Source organism: Ceratotherium simum, chromosome 24, assembly GCF_057802395.1.
Source record: "Ceratotherium simum simum isolate JZ-2026a chromosome 24, ASM5780239v1, whole genome shotgun sequence".
NCBI classification, from domain to species: domain Eukaryota; kingdom Metazoa; phylum Chordata; class Mammalia; order Perissodactyla; family Rhinocerotidae; genus Ceratotherium; species Ceratotherium simum.
Genome location: NC_141923.1, coordinates 35,897,204 through 35,915,525, shown reverse-complemented (window position 1 = coordinate 35,915,525; position 18,322 = coordinate 35,897,204). Strand labels below are relative to the sequence as shown.

At 36.8% G+C, this 18,322-nt stretch overlaps 1 protein-coding gene across 5 annotated transcripts in view; it reads left to right on the top strand.

Annotated features, from left to right (window-relative positions):
* The window catches only part of GPHN (gephyrin), a 642,551-nt gene that overhangs the window by 524,075 nt on the left and 100,154 nt on the right, over positions 1–18,322 (top strand). For all 5 annotated transcript variants that reach the window (XM_004426256.2, XM_004426255.2, XM_087448348.1 and 2 more), the window contains one exon: positions 12,852–12,944. In XM_004426256.2, coding sequence (XP_004426313.1) covers positions 12,852–12,944 — 93 coding nt within the window. The remainder of the gene's footprint in view (positions 1–12,851; positions 12,945–18,322) is intronic.

Genomic DNA, 18,322 nt, shown 5'->3' with positions numbered 1-18,322 from the left:
ATACCTGGTGTATTTGGTATTTATTTCTTCTTGCATCCCATCTAGGAGCTTTATTTCATCGTGTGATTTTTTTCTTTTTATAAAATACTTCTTACATGTTACCCTTTCCATTTTTGTTTTAATAGCCATAGTAATATCCTAATATGGGACCAATCAATGTTGAAAAAGTTAGGAATTATTTTTAGGATACTAAGATATGTGATTCAAAATTATGGTAAGAAAATACTTTTTCCCTCTGCAGCATATAGCAGTTTATAGGACAGTGACTGAGAAATTACCAATAGAGTTTAAATTGTTCCAGCTATAGAAAGAACATTTTGTTTGTTTGTACCAAATCCTGACCAACAAATTCACCTCTTAGACCTAAGTGCTACACATTTATCAGTAACGCATTTGAACTGGGTGTGGCAAGGTTTCCATCATTAAGTATAAAAGAAGTGAGCACTTACTCTCAATTGAAACATTTTCTGTGACCTCAAGAACATTTTAGATATTTTTTAAAACTAATATTTCCCCTAAAAATATGTCTTTTGTTTTAAGTTAAATGCTTTTTACAGTTATATAGTTATTATTTTTAAAGCCCAATATTTTATATATAGAAATGAATATATGTAACAGAGGCACTCAGTAATAAAATAGACATCATGAAACCACAACACAACTTGACTCATTCATAACCAATTTCATTGCATCTTTTTGTATTACTGAATCATGACTCAATCATTTCTGATCATCATAACATTTGTATTTATTCTAAATTCTGTAACCTTCCACAAAACTTTATTTTGTGACGTAAGGACTGTAATGCTTGCCCTTATTTATCACATTGGCAGGTAATGAGCATCCTTAGATGGAAAAACACAAATACGCAGCACAATACCACCTTGAACAAGCTACGTATTTTAAAAGCATAGGGATTTTATCGTACTATTCCATAAACATGACTTCTGGAGTAACTAGAGATTGATTAATGTACTTGTTTTCACCAAAGGGATATTTGCCCCTAAATCATTCAGTCTTTCTCACTTTACGTATATGTGAAGCCTGTAGTACATAAGTGAGATCCATAATATACCAAAATGTTGCCTAGTTAGTCTTTCAAATTTACAATGAAGATGTGGGGAATAAATTATATTGGGACAGGCATGAGGGCATCCACCATGTTTAAATGTTTAGTGTCTGTTAAATAATCATGATGCTTTCTGTAAGAATGTAATACTTCATTTAAAAAGTTTTTTTTTTTTTTAATGCTGTAATGACCCAAATCTGCACATGCTTCAGCTTTCCTCTTAATCCTTGGCCTTAACTTAAATTGTTGCCACCAATGGTCGTTTGGCCAGAGTGAGTATATGTACCAAGACTGCCTTCTCAAGTATTTTGGTGAGCACAATGGATAGCTGTTATGTCAAAAATATCTTTTAGTAGTCTCTCGCAAAGATTGGATGCGATGGTGATTTTTAAATGTTGCAGTATCAGTGCTGTCGCAATGAACTTAAGTAAACTTTTGAGATATTAATAATCACACACTGACTTATATCCATGTTTTATATTAGGAAGTCTTGGATAGCTTCTTTTCTTTTCAACCTTCTGTTATCTACCACACTCTTCCTACTCTCCTGATTCATATAACTGATAATATCTTGGTTAGCCAAAGTGAGGACAAGGAATCAATTTCCTGGACCACTGATTCAGAATTTTCCCTTGACTTCCTCCAAAGCCGTCTTAGAACTAACTACACAGGGAACTTCACAACTGTGAAATCGTTTTGATAAATGACTGAGAAATTAAGATGCTTTTCTCTCTTATATCCAAAAGCCACTCAGTTCTCCTAACATCTTAATTTAAATAGCAAGAAGAGAGTATTGTCTGGGCCAGAATAAATGCCCAATCAAAGAAATTAAATATTTTACCATTTTGAGAATACATTTGGGGGCCGTCGCCGTAGCTTAGCGGTTAAGTGCATGTGCTCTGCTGCTGGCGGCCCGGGTTCGGATCCTGGGCGCGCACCGACGCACCGCTTCTCTGGCCATGCTGAGGCCGCGTCCCACATACAGCAACTAGAAGGATGTGCAGCTATGACATACAACTATCTACTGGGGCTTTGGGGGGCAAAAATAAATAAATAAATAAATAAAATTATAGAGACTACATTTGGGTTGATGCTCACAAATCATACTCAACTTTATAAATAACTCTCTTGCCTGATTTTCCTTGTATGTGTGTATGTATGTCCATTGTCAGCCATTTGAATCTGTAAAGACTCTTTCTGAAGGTAATTTTTAGGCTAGTCATCCCAGTGTGAAAAAAATAGCACCCTGGAGAATAGGGAATTCGTTAATGACTGTTATGTGAGAAGCTGACTCTTATATGAATATCCTGCTGCCAACATAAGAAGGCTACCACCTTTTGACCAAGCACTCTGCCACTGTCTTCTTGCAGCACAAGTAAGCATACCACACAAAACCGTGTAAATCATCAGCCAGTCTTTTCCACTCCTTCCTTCTTAGCAACCTCTTGAGATCACTTAATGGTATATATGGCCCAGGGTCCCCCATGATACATAGCCTTACCTTTAAGATTTCTGACCTCCACAGAATCTAGAAATATGCATATTTGTTACCATCTTCATCAAATTGAAGACATTCTTTCTAATAGAAAACTTAGAGAATACAATGTGTGGGGAAAAATAGAACAGAATGGACGTTATCTCCTCAGACTCTGAAAGCAGGACCATACCTTCTTGGCACACAGCCTGACTTTCTACAACTGAAAAATACACTGCAGATTATGACGAGCTGCAAACTTCCACCACCAAATATACTAAGAAAGAATATTAGTTGTATTAGTTATATATTCGGGAAACTGTCTTCTGCTTATTATAAATGGGGCTCTCATTGGAATGGAGCAACTGGGAAAAAGGAATTTTGCTCATGTTTTTCTGAAATTATATCTTTCAGTAAGACCTTTGGATCCCACAGCTTGAGCTGCTCCCTGCTGTTTCTCTACCAAGTGCTAAACCTAAACAATCATAATATCTAGTGGAGAAGTTATTGCTGCCTGGTTCCCATTCAAGTTTGAAGGCTGAGGCTTCCTTTCTAAAATCACATGCCCAAAGTTATTCAACACTAGTACTTGGGCTCCACCTATGGGCAAAGAGAAGGGATAGTTTAACATCTGTGCAAGTATCTATATGAAATATGTATTCAAGAGAGATTGTCCCATGTGATGAAGTAATTTGCAGCACTGCTACATACTCTTTAAGTCCCCAAATAGATCATCTGGTCAGATGTTGAATGAAATCTAATATTGATTGCTTGGAAGAGCTGTCCATGTTTAGTCCTGAACCCTACTGAGAGATATAGTTGCTTGTGTGGCAGAGAGGTGTATCTGACATTTATTCCTTCAGTTCTCTTGCATCTGCTGCCAACTGGGAGCCCTTACCATTTTCCAATCAATCGCATATTTCTCTACTAATCTTTTCCCTTGCCTTAGGCTTTTAGACCAAAACTTGAGGTAATGCATGTTTTTCTCTTTGAAGAGACTTAGAGTCTGCTGGTAAATTAACTTAATACCAACGCCAAAAGTGGAACTAATCCAGTAGGGATCTAATTTACTTTGAAGATAGCAACCCCTATATTTAGCATGAGTCCAAAATAAAAAGCTAGTCAATTATGTATGTTATTAAATTGGTATTAATAACCTTAACTAAGTGTAAAGCAGTTCTTTCTTTCCAGATGAAATGTTTTATTTTTCTTTTGATGATATTTAAAGAAGGTCTGTAAAGACCAGATTGGTATATGCGTGCTATAAATATGACTTTTCTTGACTCTTCCAAATATAGTTATATGTTGAAATGAGAGAAATATTTTTCTTCTTTTAAAAAATCTCTTATCCTTGCCCTTTTAAAAGAAATAACAGCTTCATTGAGATTTAATTCATATACCATACAATTCACCAACCTAAAGTATACAGTTGAAGCGTTTTTAGTATTCACAGATATGTACAATCATCACCATAGTCAATTTTAGAACATTTTCATCACCTCAAAAAGAATCCCCATCTCATTTAGCTATCATCCTCCTCCTGTCCCCTCATCCTCCCATCCAGCCCTAAGCAACCACTAGTCTACTTTCTATCTCTATAGATTTACCTATTATGGACATTTCATATGATGGGATTATATAATATGTGGTCTTTTGTGACTGGCTTCTTCTACTTAGCATAATATTTTTCAGGTTCATCCATGTTGTAGCATGTATCAGTACCTCATTCCTTTTTAATATTATTATTATTATTATAGTAAAAAACATAAAATTTACCATCTTAACCATAACTAATTATACAGTTCAGTGGCATTAAGTGCAACTTATCTCCAGAACTTTTTCATACTGGATATCTGAAACTCTATACCCATTAAACAACAACTCCCCTTTTCCCCTCATCCCAGCCGCTGGTAACCACCATTCTACTTTCTGTTGCTAGGAATTTGACTACTTTAGATACCTCATATAAGTGGAATCATGCCATATTTGTCTTTTTATGGCTGGCTTATTTCACTTAGCATAACGTTCTCAAGGTCCAGCATAATGTCCTCAAGGTCCATGCATGTTGTATCATGTGACAGTGTATTTATATATACACCACATTTTGTTTATCCATTCATCCATCAATGAACATTTGGGTTGCTTCCGACTCTTGACTATTATGAATAGTGCTACTGTGAACATGGGTGTGAAAATATCTCTTCAAGACCCTGCTTTCAATTCTTTTGGATATATACCCAGAAGTGGGATTGATGAATCATATGGTAGTTCTATTTTTAATTTTTAAGGAACCTTCTTACTATTTTCCATAGTGGTTGTACTATTTTACAATCCCACCAACAGTGCATAAGGGTTCCAGTTTCTCCACATCCTCATCAACACTTGTTATTTTCTGGGTTTTTTGATAGTAGCCCTCCTAATGAGTGTGAGGTGATATCTCATTGTGGTTTTGATTGGCATTTCTCTGACAATTAGTGATGTTGAGCTCTTTTTCGTATGCCTGTTGGCTGTTTGTATATCATCTTTGCAGAAATGTCTGTGTAAGGCCTGTGCCCATTTTTAATTGGGTTATTTGATTTTTTTGTTGTTGAGTTGTAGGAGTTATTTATATATTTAGGATAGTAACCCTTTATCAGATATATGATCTGCAAATATCTGTAGGTTTCCTTTTTACTCTGTTGATTATGTCTTTTGATGCACAAAAGTTTTTTAAGTTTGATATAGTCCCATTCATCTATTTTTGCTTTAGTTGCCTGTACTTTTCATGTCCTATTCAATAAATCATTGTCAAATCCAGTGTCATGAAGCCTCTCCTCTGTGTTTTCTTCTAAGAGTTTTATAGTTTTAGGTTTTACATTTAGTCTTTAATCCATTTTGAGTTAATTTTTGTATACGGTGGAAGATAAGGGTCCAACTTCATTCTTTTACAGTTTTCCCAGCACTAATTGTTGAAAAGACTTTCCTTTCTCTATTGAGTGGTCTTGGCACCCTTATTGAAGATCATTGACCATATACACCAGTGTTCATTTCTGAGCTCTCTATTCTATTCCATTTGTTTTAGTCAGAGTGATCCAAAAAAAACAGAAGCAATAGGATAGATAGGAAGAGATTTATTATAAGGAATTGGCTCACATGATTATGGAGGCTAAGAAGACCCATGATCTGCTATCTGCAAGCCCGAGACCCAGGAGAGCTGGTGTTATAATTCCAAACCAAGTCTGAAGGCCTGCAAACCAAGGGAGCTAATGGTATAAATGCCATCCAAGGGCAGGAGAAGGCCAAAGTCTCAGCTCAGGCAGGGAGGCTAGAAGCAAAAGAGGCAGATTCCTTCCTCCAGCTTTTGTTCTAGTGATGCCCTCAATGGATTAGATGATCCCACCCACAATGGGGAGGGCTTTCTATTTTATTGAGTGCGCCAATTCAAATGCTCAACTCATCTGGAAAAACTCTTACAGACATGTCCAGAAATAATGTTTAATCTGGGCGCCCCATGTCCAGTCCAGGTGACACATAAAATTAACCATCACACCAATGTTCTATTTGTTGTCCTTATGTCAATACCACACTGTTTTGATTACTGTAGCTTTGTAATATGTTATGAAATCAGGAAGTGTGAGTCTTCCAACTTTGCTCTTTTTTAAAATTGTTTTGGCTATTCGGGGTCTCTTGAGATTCCATATAAATTTTAGGGTAAATTTTTGTATTTCTGCAAAAAAATTCCATTTGCATTTTGATTGAGATTACATTGAATCTGTAGATGACTTTGAGTAATATAGACACTAAGAATATTATGTCTTCCAATCCATAAATACAACAGGATGTCTTCCCATTTATTTGTATCTTCTTTAGTTTTTTTCAGCAATGTTTTGTAGCTTTCATTAGTACCTCATTCCTTTTTATGGCCCAGTAATATTTCATTGTATGTATATACCACATTTTGTTTATCCATTCATCAGTTGATGAATGTTTGGATTGTTTTCATCTTTTGACAATTATGAATGATGCTACAATTAATATTTGTGTACAAGTTTTTATTTGGACATATGTTTTCATTTCTGTTAGATTTTGCCTTGCCTTTTAAGAAGAACTGAATTTAAATAATAGTAAGAACCTCTAGAAGTCTATACTCTATATAGAGTATAACCTATATTTGTTGCTTTGATTAGACCCAAAGGAAATACAAATACAGTTCTCTTTCTTCAAAAGCTTAAGAAACCAAACACATACTTTCTCACACATGCCAACTTGAAAACTCTTACACATCAGTTTTGCAAATAGTTGCTGATATATTACAAATTGAATATATAGTTGACAAAACATATCCAAGAGTAGTGTTCAGAGTGGCACTAATCAAGGAGAACTTACTCTCTTGAATGGGGTCTTGAAATAGATGATGGACATATATTGTTAAGAAAAAGAAAAATGATAGTCCAGGTTTAGGAAAGTCATGACCATAAGATGGAGATGAGCAAGAATTCTACAAAAAAATGACTTGCTTAGAGGAGAAGAGTCCCATTGGGGAATAATGAGAGTAGAAGTTAGCAAGATGTCCTTCTCTATTTTATGTCCTCTTTGGATGAAGTTGGTTGTATTTGACTAATATGACCTTTTTCTCTAGTTATCTGACATTTCCCTCATAAGTCCTAATCATTAATGTACTCACTCATTGACGCAGTCATTCAACAAACATTTACTGGGTGCCTTTTAAGTACCAAGCACTGTGCTTGGTACTGGGGATACAAAGATGAGTGAGATATGCTATGACAACAGGGAATTCACAACCTGATGGAAAAGTCAAGACTGTTTCACAAACAGCCATAATACAATATGAAAATTGTACAATAACAGATGGACACAGATGTTATCAGAATATAAAGAACAAGTACAATCCCTCCAAACCATTCTATAACTTGTCATTAGAGAAGTTCCTAAAAGGAACATCTCCTTATCTCTGAAGAGACTTAAACTCTGCTGGGAGGTTAACTTGAAGTCATTACTCTGCTTAAAGATCCTGTGTTGGATTCCCATTTTTACAAGATTAAGTTCAAACTCCTTTGATCCTGCTTCATTTGTCTAAAGTGACCCCCTCTCTTACCTGGTTCTTACTTATCCTTTAAAATTCAGCTTAGATGTCATCTTATCTAGGAGGATTTTCTTTTTCTTTTTTTTTTTTTTGTGAGGAAGATCAGCCCTGAGCTAACATCTATTGCCAATCCTCCTCCTTTTTTTCCCTTTTTTCTCCCCAAACCCCCAGTAGATAGTTGTATGTCATAGTTGCACATCCTTCTAGTTGCTGTATGTGGGATGCCGCCTCAGCATGGCCAGACAAGCAGTGCATCGGTGCACGCCCAGGATCTGAACCCAGGCCACCAGCAGTGGAGCACGCGCACCTAACCGCTAAGCCACAGGGCCGGCCCCTAGGAGGATTTTCTTGATGTTCTACAAATTCTTGGTGATTTTTTCTGTATGTTTCCCATATTACCCTGTTTATATCTCTGTCACTGCCCATATCATACTGTCTTGTAATCATCTCATTATTTTTCCATCTTCCCCTTTCTCACATACACTGTTACATGTGAATTCCTTGAGGAAATCAGCCAGGTCCAGTATTTTTGTCCACAGTGTCTAGCACATAGTAGGTTACCAATGTTTGATAAATAGATAAGTAAATCAGTCAGTGAATTAATTTGCCTTGGTTAGAGACAGAAGACCGAAGACATGACATCTGAGCTGAACCTTGAAGGATGCTTGAGATTCACTAGGGGGAGAAAAGAGGAAAGAAAAAAAGCACTCTTGGGGCCAGCCCAGTGGTATAGTGGTTACATTCAGGCACTCCACTTCAGTGGCCTGGGGTCCACGGGTTTGGATCCCAGGCGCAGACCTACACACTGGTCATCAACCCATGCTGTGGCAGCGTCCCATATACAAAATAGAGGAAGATTGGCACAGATGTTAGCTCAGGGACAATCTTCCTCACCAAAAAAAAGAAAAGGGCCGGCTCTGTGGCTTAGCGGTTAAGTGCGTGCGCTCTGATGCTGGCGGCCTGGGTTCGGATCCCGGGCGCGCCCCAAGGCACCACTTCTCCGTCCAGCGCGAGGCCGAGTCCCACGTACAGCAACTAGAAGGATGTGAACCTATGACATACAACTATCTGCTGGGGCTTTGGGGGGAAAAAAATGAATAAATAAAATCTTTAAAAAAAAAAAAAAAAAAAAAAAAAAAAAAAATTCTTGTCCAAGGCAGCATTATCTGCCAAGGCACAGAAACAAGAAAAAGCCCACTGTGTTAAAGATATGGCAAATCAGACTTTGTATCAGAAACTGAACACTTGTGGTAAATAAAGCTCAATCTCAGTATAAACATTTCCAATATTATGCTAGGCAAGTCTTAAGCTAGCATTGCAGAATTCATATAATAGGATCTGTGTGTTATTTTTTAGCCTAATGAAGCTTGGGTGGGTTGTAGCATTTAAATAACTCAGTTATTCCTCATCATACATGCATCTTCTCAATCCAAAGTTTTTATTATTTGAGCATCCTCAGAAATTTGAGCACTATTTTTTAGTATTTATGTGTATGGTAGGATGGGGGGGGCAAATATTATTGGAAACTTCCAGAACAAAGTTTTTTCTTTAGTTTCCAGAATCAAACTTCATCAAATTATGATTGAGTAGACTCCATACCTTAGGAATTCTCTAGAATGGAATTGCACAATAAGATATATGAGTAACTCGGGCATTAAAGAGAGAAATCAAGTGAGCTGATATTCTTTTCTCTAAATAGGCTGTCAGTGAGACCTGAATCAAATTCCTCCACTTCCATATGTCCAAATCTTGCAAAAGCAGAAGATAATCAGTATTCCTGTCCTTGGAACATTAAGTTAATTCATTCATTTATATTTTAAGCCACTATGTTATCTACAATTGTCAGTATCAGCAGTCTTTCAAACTTAGCATACAAAGTGTTCAGCCCCTTCTTTCCTAGAATATGGGAATAAAAAGAGCCATGATGAGGATGTACCACTTCTCTTGGGCTACTGATGAGGACTTAGAGAGGAAAAATAACCTGTGCTAACTGCTGATGTGTATGCCAACAGTTCTTAGTAGTTTTTTGTGGTGGTGGTGGTGGTGGTAACGTATACACAAGGTAAGATTTACCATTTTAACCATGGTTAATTGTGCATTTCAGTGGCATTAAATACATTCACTTTGTTCTGCCACTGTCACCACCATCCATCTCCAAAACTTTTTCATCTCCCCAAACTGAAACTCCATACTCATTAAACAGTAACTTTCTATTTATCCCCTCTCCCTAGCCCCTGGCAACGATCATTCTACTTTCTGAATCTATGATTTTCAGTATTCTAATTACCTCATATAAGGGGAATCATATAGTATTTGTCCTTTTGTGACTGGCGTATTTCACTTAGCATAATATCTTCAAGTTTTGTCCATGTTATAGCATATGTTAGAATTTCCTTCTTTTTTAAGGCTGAATAATATTCCTATATGTATATACCACATTTTTTTATCCATTCATCCATCAATGGACACTTGGGTAGCTTCCACCTTTTGACTACAGTCATGAGTAGCTTAACGATGGGAATACGTTCTAAGAAATGCATTGTTAGACAATTTCGTCATTGTGCGAACATCATAGAGTGTACTTACACAAACCTAGATGGTATAGCCTACTACACACCAATGCAATATGGTACTAATCTGATGGGACCACTGTCATATATGTGGTCTGTTGTTGACTGAAATGTCATTAGGCAGCATGACTGTATTGTGAATAATGCTGCTGGAAACATGAGTGCGCAAATATACGTTCAAGTCTCTGCTATCAGTTCTTTTGGATATATACCTAGAAGTGGAATTGCTGGATCATATGGTAATTCTGTTTAATTTTTTGAGGAATAACCTTGTAGCTTTTTAAAATGTCAGGGAAATAGAGGAAGAGCAGTAGGTAGAGGGAACGTGAATGGTAGTATCTATTGCCATTGTAGTCAAGTTTGAAGTTCTAAAATCTAAATTTCAGTCCTACCTTAGCCACCTATGAAATATATGACCTTGGGTAAGTGACTTACCCTGTTTAAACTGCTTTTTATTCATCTGTAAATAATAACGCTTTACTAGATTTTTCTAAGGATTAAATGAGGTTACATATGTGATATTATTTTGTAATTTATAAAATGCTATGTAAACATTTACTAGATTAACTGGACCAGCTGCCAGAAAAACTAAGTCTTTGTGCTATCTTTGATTATTAACCGCTATTACGGAGCTATTTAAAAATCCCAGCAAAGTTATTCTCTTAGCATCTGCGCTGGTGTAGAGCTAACATTTTCATTCGCCACCCTAGACCAGATTAGCTCCAGATAAGGAGCCACCCCAGGAAGTTCATTGTAATCCTGGGCAAATGCTATGGGGCTCACTGCCAGGGTCTACCTTATAGCTTCAGGTTCATTTGGGGGTTAATGTTGTATATGTGAGTACAAACTAGACCCTCTGATCCCACCACTTCCCTGGTCTTACAACGTATGGTCCCTAGCTTGTGGACAGCTCCAGAATAACTTCAACCTGCTATGAGTATCTGAAGCTAGAATCTGCCAAGAAGTTCTCCCTTCCAGTTCAGGTGTCACTTCCCTAAAAGGAAAGGGTCCATATCACTATCACTATGGATCAGAGTACAAAATTAAATATCTCTCTGTACTTAGTTCTAGGTTCTAGGATCGGGAAACCAGAGGTGCTAGGTGGCTAAGAAGGACAAAGCCAAAACAAAAAACAAACAAAAAGACTCACCCATCCAGCTATGGAAACAATGGAATTTTCTAAATTATACAAACATCTCATGTAAATTAAGTCCTGTATTACTTATACTCTTTGGAGAGAAGCTTGATATTTTTTTTCCTCCTCCTCTTCTTCCTCTCCATCTCCTATTTATTCTTTTACTTCTTTAAAATAATAATAAAGACTGATTCTGACTAGAGGATTTAAGGAATTAGTCATGATTCTTGAAACTTTTATTCTTGTTGGCACTAGTTCAAATTCCTGAGCTCTAGCCAAAAATGATTGTCATCCAGAGTGGTTTCAGTAGTCACTTTACCTGATAGGTTACTGGCCGTCTTCTTATAGTCACTAATTTTTTAGGTTAATAAAGCCAAAATCAAAGGCTAAACTTCAAATAGAATGATAAGGAAGCTCCTTCCTTTTCTCTGCTTTTCTCTTAAGGAAAACAAAAACAACTTTCTTATTATAAAAATGACGTGATCGGGTCTGGCCCAGTGGCATAGTGCTTAAGTTCGGCCGCTCCACTTTTGTAGCCTGGGGTTCGCGGATTCCGATCCCGGGCACAGACCTACACACTACTCATCAAGCCATGCTTTAGTGGTGTCCCATATACAAAGTAGAGGAAGATTGGCATGGATATTAGCTCAGAGACCATCTTCCTCAAGCAAAAAGAGGAAGACTCGCAACAGATGTTAGCTCAGGGCCAGTCTTCCTCACCAAAAAAAAACCCAAAAAAACAAAAAAAGACATGATCATTGTAGAAAACTTGGAAATTTTCAGAAAAGTATAGCATATAGTATATATGAAAAATCATGCATACTTCTAACATAATGAAATAACAAATGTTTTATATTTTCATGTGTGCCCTTCTCGTCTTTTTCTATTGATTTATACACATATATCCTAACATAGTCAAGATTATATACTACATGTGCAGTTCTGCATGTTTTTTAAATATATGTCATAAGAATATTCCTGTATCAATGAATATGCTTCATAAATATTACTTTAGCCTACATAATATTTTATCATAAGGGTAGATCGTTGTCTATAAATTTCTATATTATTGATCTTTTGATTTCTTTCCGTTTCTCACTAATGTAAGCAACTCTGAAATAAACATATGCATAAAGATTTATCCATTTTCTTAGGGTAGCTTTTTAGAAGTGAAATTACTGAATCAATGAATATGAAAATGTTTAAGAATTATCTTTTTAAAGAAAATCAGCTTTGAATTGTTAAAGGGATAATGATATATCAACTTTAACACATCTTTGATGACTATGTAGCTACTCATATTTAGATAATCTCTGCAAGTATTACTATTAATTGACTGAATCTAATCTTTCATTTCAGACACTAGATGCATCTCTTCCTCTGTCTCCTATTCCTTGGGATAGAAATCAGGAGATCAGACTGAACCCATATACAAACCTTGTCAGATGAGCACACATGCCCATCTTGTTTATACTGCCTATTTAACCATTGCTCTCATTCTTTCTTTTCTCTTCTTTCAGATGGAATGGGGCGAGTCCTTGCTCAAGATGTATACGCAAAAGACAACCTACCCCCCTTCCCGGCGTCAGTGAAAGATGGCTATGCTGTCCGAGGTAAATATTTTGGTTTTCTTGTGTATCATCATACTTGCAATGTATTTTTTTTTCCTCAGATTTTTGGCTCAGCCCAGGCACCCAAGACCTGTTACGTCTGTTACCCCCTTGGTTGTCAAAATAATTTCATTTACGGATAATAATGTTAATCTACACCTATGTGTTTTCTGGCATAACCTTGATTAAAACTTTTCAGCGAAAGTACTACAGTTACTTGAAAATTCTTGCTTACAACAAATATGTAAAGATTGATAAAAACACTATATTATAATTTATTCTTTTGGCCTCTACACATCCCGGATAGCAGACAGTCTTGGTCTGGAAGTTTTTCGTATGTTTTCTAGTTGAAAACATCTATATGGTCAAAGAAAGCAGAGTAGATTCCCAATACAAGGATAAAGTGGAACAGTCTTTTCTCCTGCTTTAAACTCAAACATCAATAAGGGCTTCATAAAAAACAAGCATGAGGGAAACCTTTAATTCCCTGGAAGATGCCATATTTCAAAGCTCTGAAGCCCCGGATGGTACCAGCAGCTCACACCTTCAGAGTTGCCTGTGATTGCATAAAGCTTAAAAGCAAATACTAAATAGTATTTGCCTGCCTAAAGTCCAATCTAAGAACCGAAAATGAAAATACAACTGAATTGCTTAGAACTATTATTGATTAATTAACTCAAGGCTAATATCATTGAAGAAATGTCTAAAAACATTTCCCAGTTTATCAGAGCAGTTAAGAAGGCCAATTCCTTTTTAATGGTCATTTATGGAGTCTTTTACTTGGTTTTTTGTTGTTGTTGTTGTTTTTACTCTATCTAGCTGTTAAAATAATTTCCTCGTGGGGCCGGCCCGGTGGCACAAGGGGTAAAGTGCGCTCGCTCCGCTTCGGCAGGCTGGGGTTCGCAGGTTCGGATCCCGGGCACTCACTGATGCACCGCTTGTCAAGCCATGCTGTGGTGGCGTCCCATATAAAGCAGAGGAAGGTGGGCACAGATGTTAGCCCAGGGCCAGTCTTCTTCAGCAAAAAGAGAAGGATTGGCAACAGATGTTAGCTCAGGGCTGATCTTCCTCTCACACACACACAAAAAATAATAATTTCCTCTTTTTTGTAATTAAATACCTTCGTTAATCTCCCCCATGTTCCATCACCATCTCTTAGCAGTATCTTTTTATGTAGGAGGCAGTATAACAAATGGTTCGTGTCATGGGCTTTGAGCATAGGAAGAGTGATCTGGGTTCTGGTACCAGTTCCATCTATGTAACTTCAACTTTAAAATCACTTAAACTTTTTGGGACTCAGTTTTCTCGTCTGTAAAATGGCGATAATTATAACAATACTTACCCCAATAGGTTGTTGTGAAGATTAAGTGAAAACATAGAAAGCCTTAGAAAAGTACCTGACACTGAAAAAAGTACTCAATAATTGTTTTTTTAAATGTTTAATAATAGTAACTATTATTATCACTATTATTATTATAAACACATTTACTTAGACTATCTCTGAAAAAAGGATAACATTTATCTAAATTGTTCTCATATTCTATGAAACAAAATGGTAGGGAGATTAATTCTTACTAGTGTATTCTTTCTCAAGAACACTATCTTGGATTCACCTTGTTCAGCTTGATCTCACTAAATTAGAGCATTTCTGAAAACATAAATAACAAATCTCCAGTGGCTCATATGTTTTTTTCTTCCAAATTTACTCCTTTTACTGTGTTTGTTATAATGAATATTGTCCAGAAAGAAAATTATTTTAGTCTTCTAATAGCCTCATTGACTTTTCTTGTTTCTTATTCCCTAAAATGTAAATTCTGTTTTGAACTTATAATTAGTAACCATATAGGATTACTATAAAGTGACAAAGAATTCTTACCTCCAGAGTAGAACAAACAACTACAGCAGATGAAATACCAAAAGGACAAGGAAGTCTATTTTTTAACTGTGTGTGTGAGGAAGATCAGCCCTGAGCTAACATCCATGCCAATCGTCCTCTTTTTTTTCTGAAGAAGACTGGCCCTGGGCTAACATCTGTGCCCGTCTTCCTCCACTTTATATGGGACGCCACCACAGCATGGCCTGACAAGCGGTGCATCGGTGCGTGCCCGGGCTTCCGAACCCCGGGCCGCCAGCAGCGGAGCGTGTGCACTTAACCGCTATGCCATGGGGCCAGCCCCAAGAAAGTCTATTTTTTATATCGTTGATAATATGAAGTAGGAGAAAGTGAGAAAATAAATTATTTGAGGCAGAATTATTCTTAAACAGAGTGTTTTTCTGTGATTTTTGCATGAGGTAACAGCAGCTCAGTAAAAAGAAACTTGCTCTTAGCTTTTCTAGTTGCCAAAAAGAGCAGTTGGCCCACATGAGCCATAAAAGAGCCTTTCTGCTACTGTAGAATCTATCAAAGAGATTTTTATGTAAAAGTATCATTCAGTATCTTATTTATTCTTTTGTTTTGGATTGGTGGTTTTTAGTTATTTCACACACACACGAAACATCTAAAATGACATCTCACAGTATAGAAGGTTCAACAAATAATCTACCATCCAGCTGATTCACACTCCTTCTTTCCTGTGAAGTGTGGCTAGTTCTCTAAGATATGGAACGTTTAACAGAGACATAACACATAACAGATAACCATTACAGATATGGTTAAATCTCAGAGTGGGAATGGTTGGTGTGTCTTTGTATATATAATTAACATCATAATTAAGGCAGCAAAAGTCATCAGTGAACGAAAAGGCATAGTCTTAGTCTTTTCTATGTTATAATACCACCCCCGGGCTGTGTTTTGGTAAAGAATATCCTTGAGAGAATATACTCTACTTCGTGTACCTTCTCTTCACCCCCATCTTCCTTTACTCCCATTCCTTTCTCCCAGCTTCCTTCTTCCCCCGCCCCCCCGCCCCCCGTTTTTTTCCTTATCCTCTGCCTTTGCCTTAGGCCTTCTGGTAATAACCAGTGGCACCTGTGAGCATTGCTAACTCTCTAGGTGTAAAGAGGTTGCTAACTTGCTCTGGATCACTAAGCATTAGCCAGTATCCTTCAGAAACATGTAGGATAAAACTCCAAACCAGTTGGAGGATCACTCGCTTTAAGGTATGTGGGTTGAAAAATCAAGACAGTAAAACATGATTAAGGAAATAAGAAATAGGAACAGCTTAAAAAAAAAAAGCAAGAAACAATAGAGTGTAAGGAAGGCAGGAATCAAGTGATGATGATATAAATAATAGCAAGACCTGTAATCTAAGAAACCTAAAACTGCATTCAGGAGGAAGTGTATTTGAAAGATAAAAGCAGAGAAAAGAAAATGAAAGTAGCATATTGCCAATTAGAATCAATACAATGTTTTTATTCTTTATATTTTTGAAGTTATTTTTCCCTTCACACTGATTAAGCTAACCATCTTGATGCATTTACACCCTCCTGTAGAGATGTGGGTGCCCATTGTCTCACAATTTTTTCTTAGATGCAAAGGCAAAAATATCTCAGAATTTCAAGTCCAGCTTTCTTGAAAATGTTCAATTTGAAAGGCTTATCCCTTCAGAACTTGTTTTCGGATCATTTAGAAAAGGGAAAATTATGAACAAGACTGTAATTATTTTGAGAACCATGTGTAACAAACAATTCTGGAAAGATATACTAAGAGAAATCCTTGCCATTTGTGTAAAGGAAGTTTTAAAGTTTTTTATTTTTTACATTCTGATTGAAATACATGGTTATGGAAAATACAGAAAATCAAAAAGAACATTTTCAAATTACCCATTATATGGGACCACCCGGTGGCACAAGTGGTAAAGTGTGCACGCTCTGCTTCAGCAGCCTGGGCTTCACAGGTTCGGATCCCGGGTGCTCACCGACACACTGCTTGTCAAGCCATGCTATGGCAGCGTCCCATATAAAGTAGAGGAAGATGGGCATGGATGTTAGCCCAGGGCCAGTCTTCCTCAGCAACAAAAAAAAAAAAAAAAGAGGAGGATTGGCAGACGTTAGCTCAGGTCTGATCTTCCTCACACACAAAAAATAAATAAATAAATAAAATTACCCATTATCTCACTGCCTAGCCACTATTAACTTTTTGTTATACTTCCTTCCAGTGGGTTAAAGTGTATACTAAAATTCAGTATAACCTTTTGATTTAGAGCTAGTTCTTATTCTTTCATGAAAGTCATGTTCTAGGGTTTCTAGTTGTGTCCATTTAAATCCTCTTTGGCCATAGCTGGTTCTCCAACTCGTTTGACAGCCTATTGCCTTCCACTGTAGGACACTTTGGATGAAGAAGATGGCTTGATGATGTGCTCACATTAGTCATGGGAGCAGGCAGATAATTGGAATAATTAATTTTAGTTAATTCTCAACTCACCTGATTTAATCCCTCAGTATAATAACAGCAAGTATTACTCCCATTGTACTAGTCCTGTCACCTTTGCTTACCCCCACCCCAGCTGTTCCTATAATCTTAGTGTTAGTATACACATAAATGTTATTACTCTGTTGCTTATCATCCTGTCTTAGTTTGGTTCCATAATCAGAGTAAACAAATTCTTTTTTCTTCCTTTTTTTTTAATTGAGGTAACATTGTTTTATAATATTATATAAATCTCAGGTGTACACCATTATATTTCAATTTCTGTGTAGACTACATCATGTTCAACACCCAAAGACTAATTACTGTCCGTTGCCATACAGATGTGCCTTTTTACCCCTTTCGCCCCCTTTCCTTCTCCTTCCCCTCTGGTAACCACCAATCTAATCTCTATATCTACATTTTTGGTTATTGTTGTTGTTGTTGTTTTTATCTTCCACTTATGAGTGAAATCATACAGTATGTCTGACTTATTTCGCTTAGCGTAATACCCTCAAGGTCCATCCATGTTGTCACAAATGGCAAGATTTCATCTTTTTTTGTGGCTTAGTTCCGTTGTGTAGATATACCACATCTTCTTTATCCATTCATCCATTGATGGGCACTTAGATTGTTTCCAAGTCTTGGCTGTTGTGAATAATGCTGCAGTGACCATAGGGGTGCAAATATCTTTTCACATGCATGTTTTTGTGTTCTTTGAATAAATACCCAGAAGTGGAATAGGTGGGTCATATGGTAGTTCTATTCTTAATTTTTTGAGGAATCTCCATACTGTTTTCCATAGTGACTGCACCAGTTTACCTTCCTACTGGCAGTGTATGAGTTCCCTTCGCTCCACATCCTCTCCAACACTTGTTATTTCTTGTCTTTTTAATAATAGCCATTCTGACAGGCGGGAGGTCATATCTCATTATAGTTTTGTTTTTGTTTTTGTTTTTCTGAGGAAGATTAGCCCTGAGCTAACATCTGTTGCCAATCTTCCTCGTTTTTTTTTTCCTTGAGGAAGGTTAGCCCT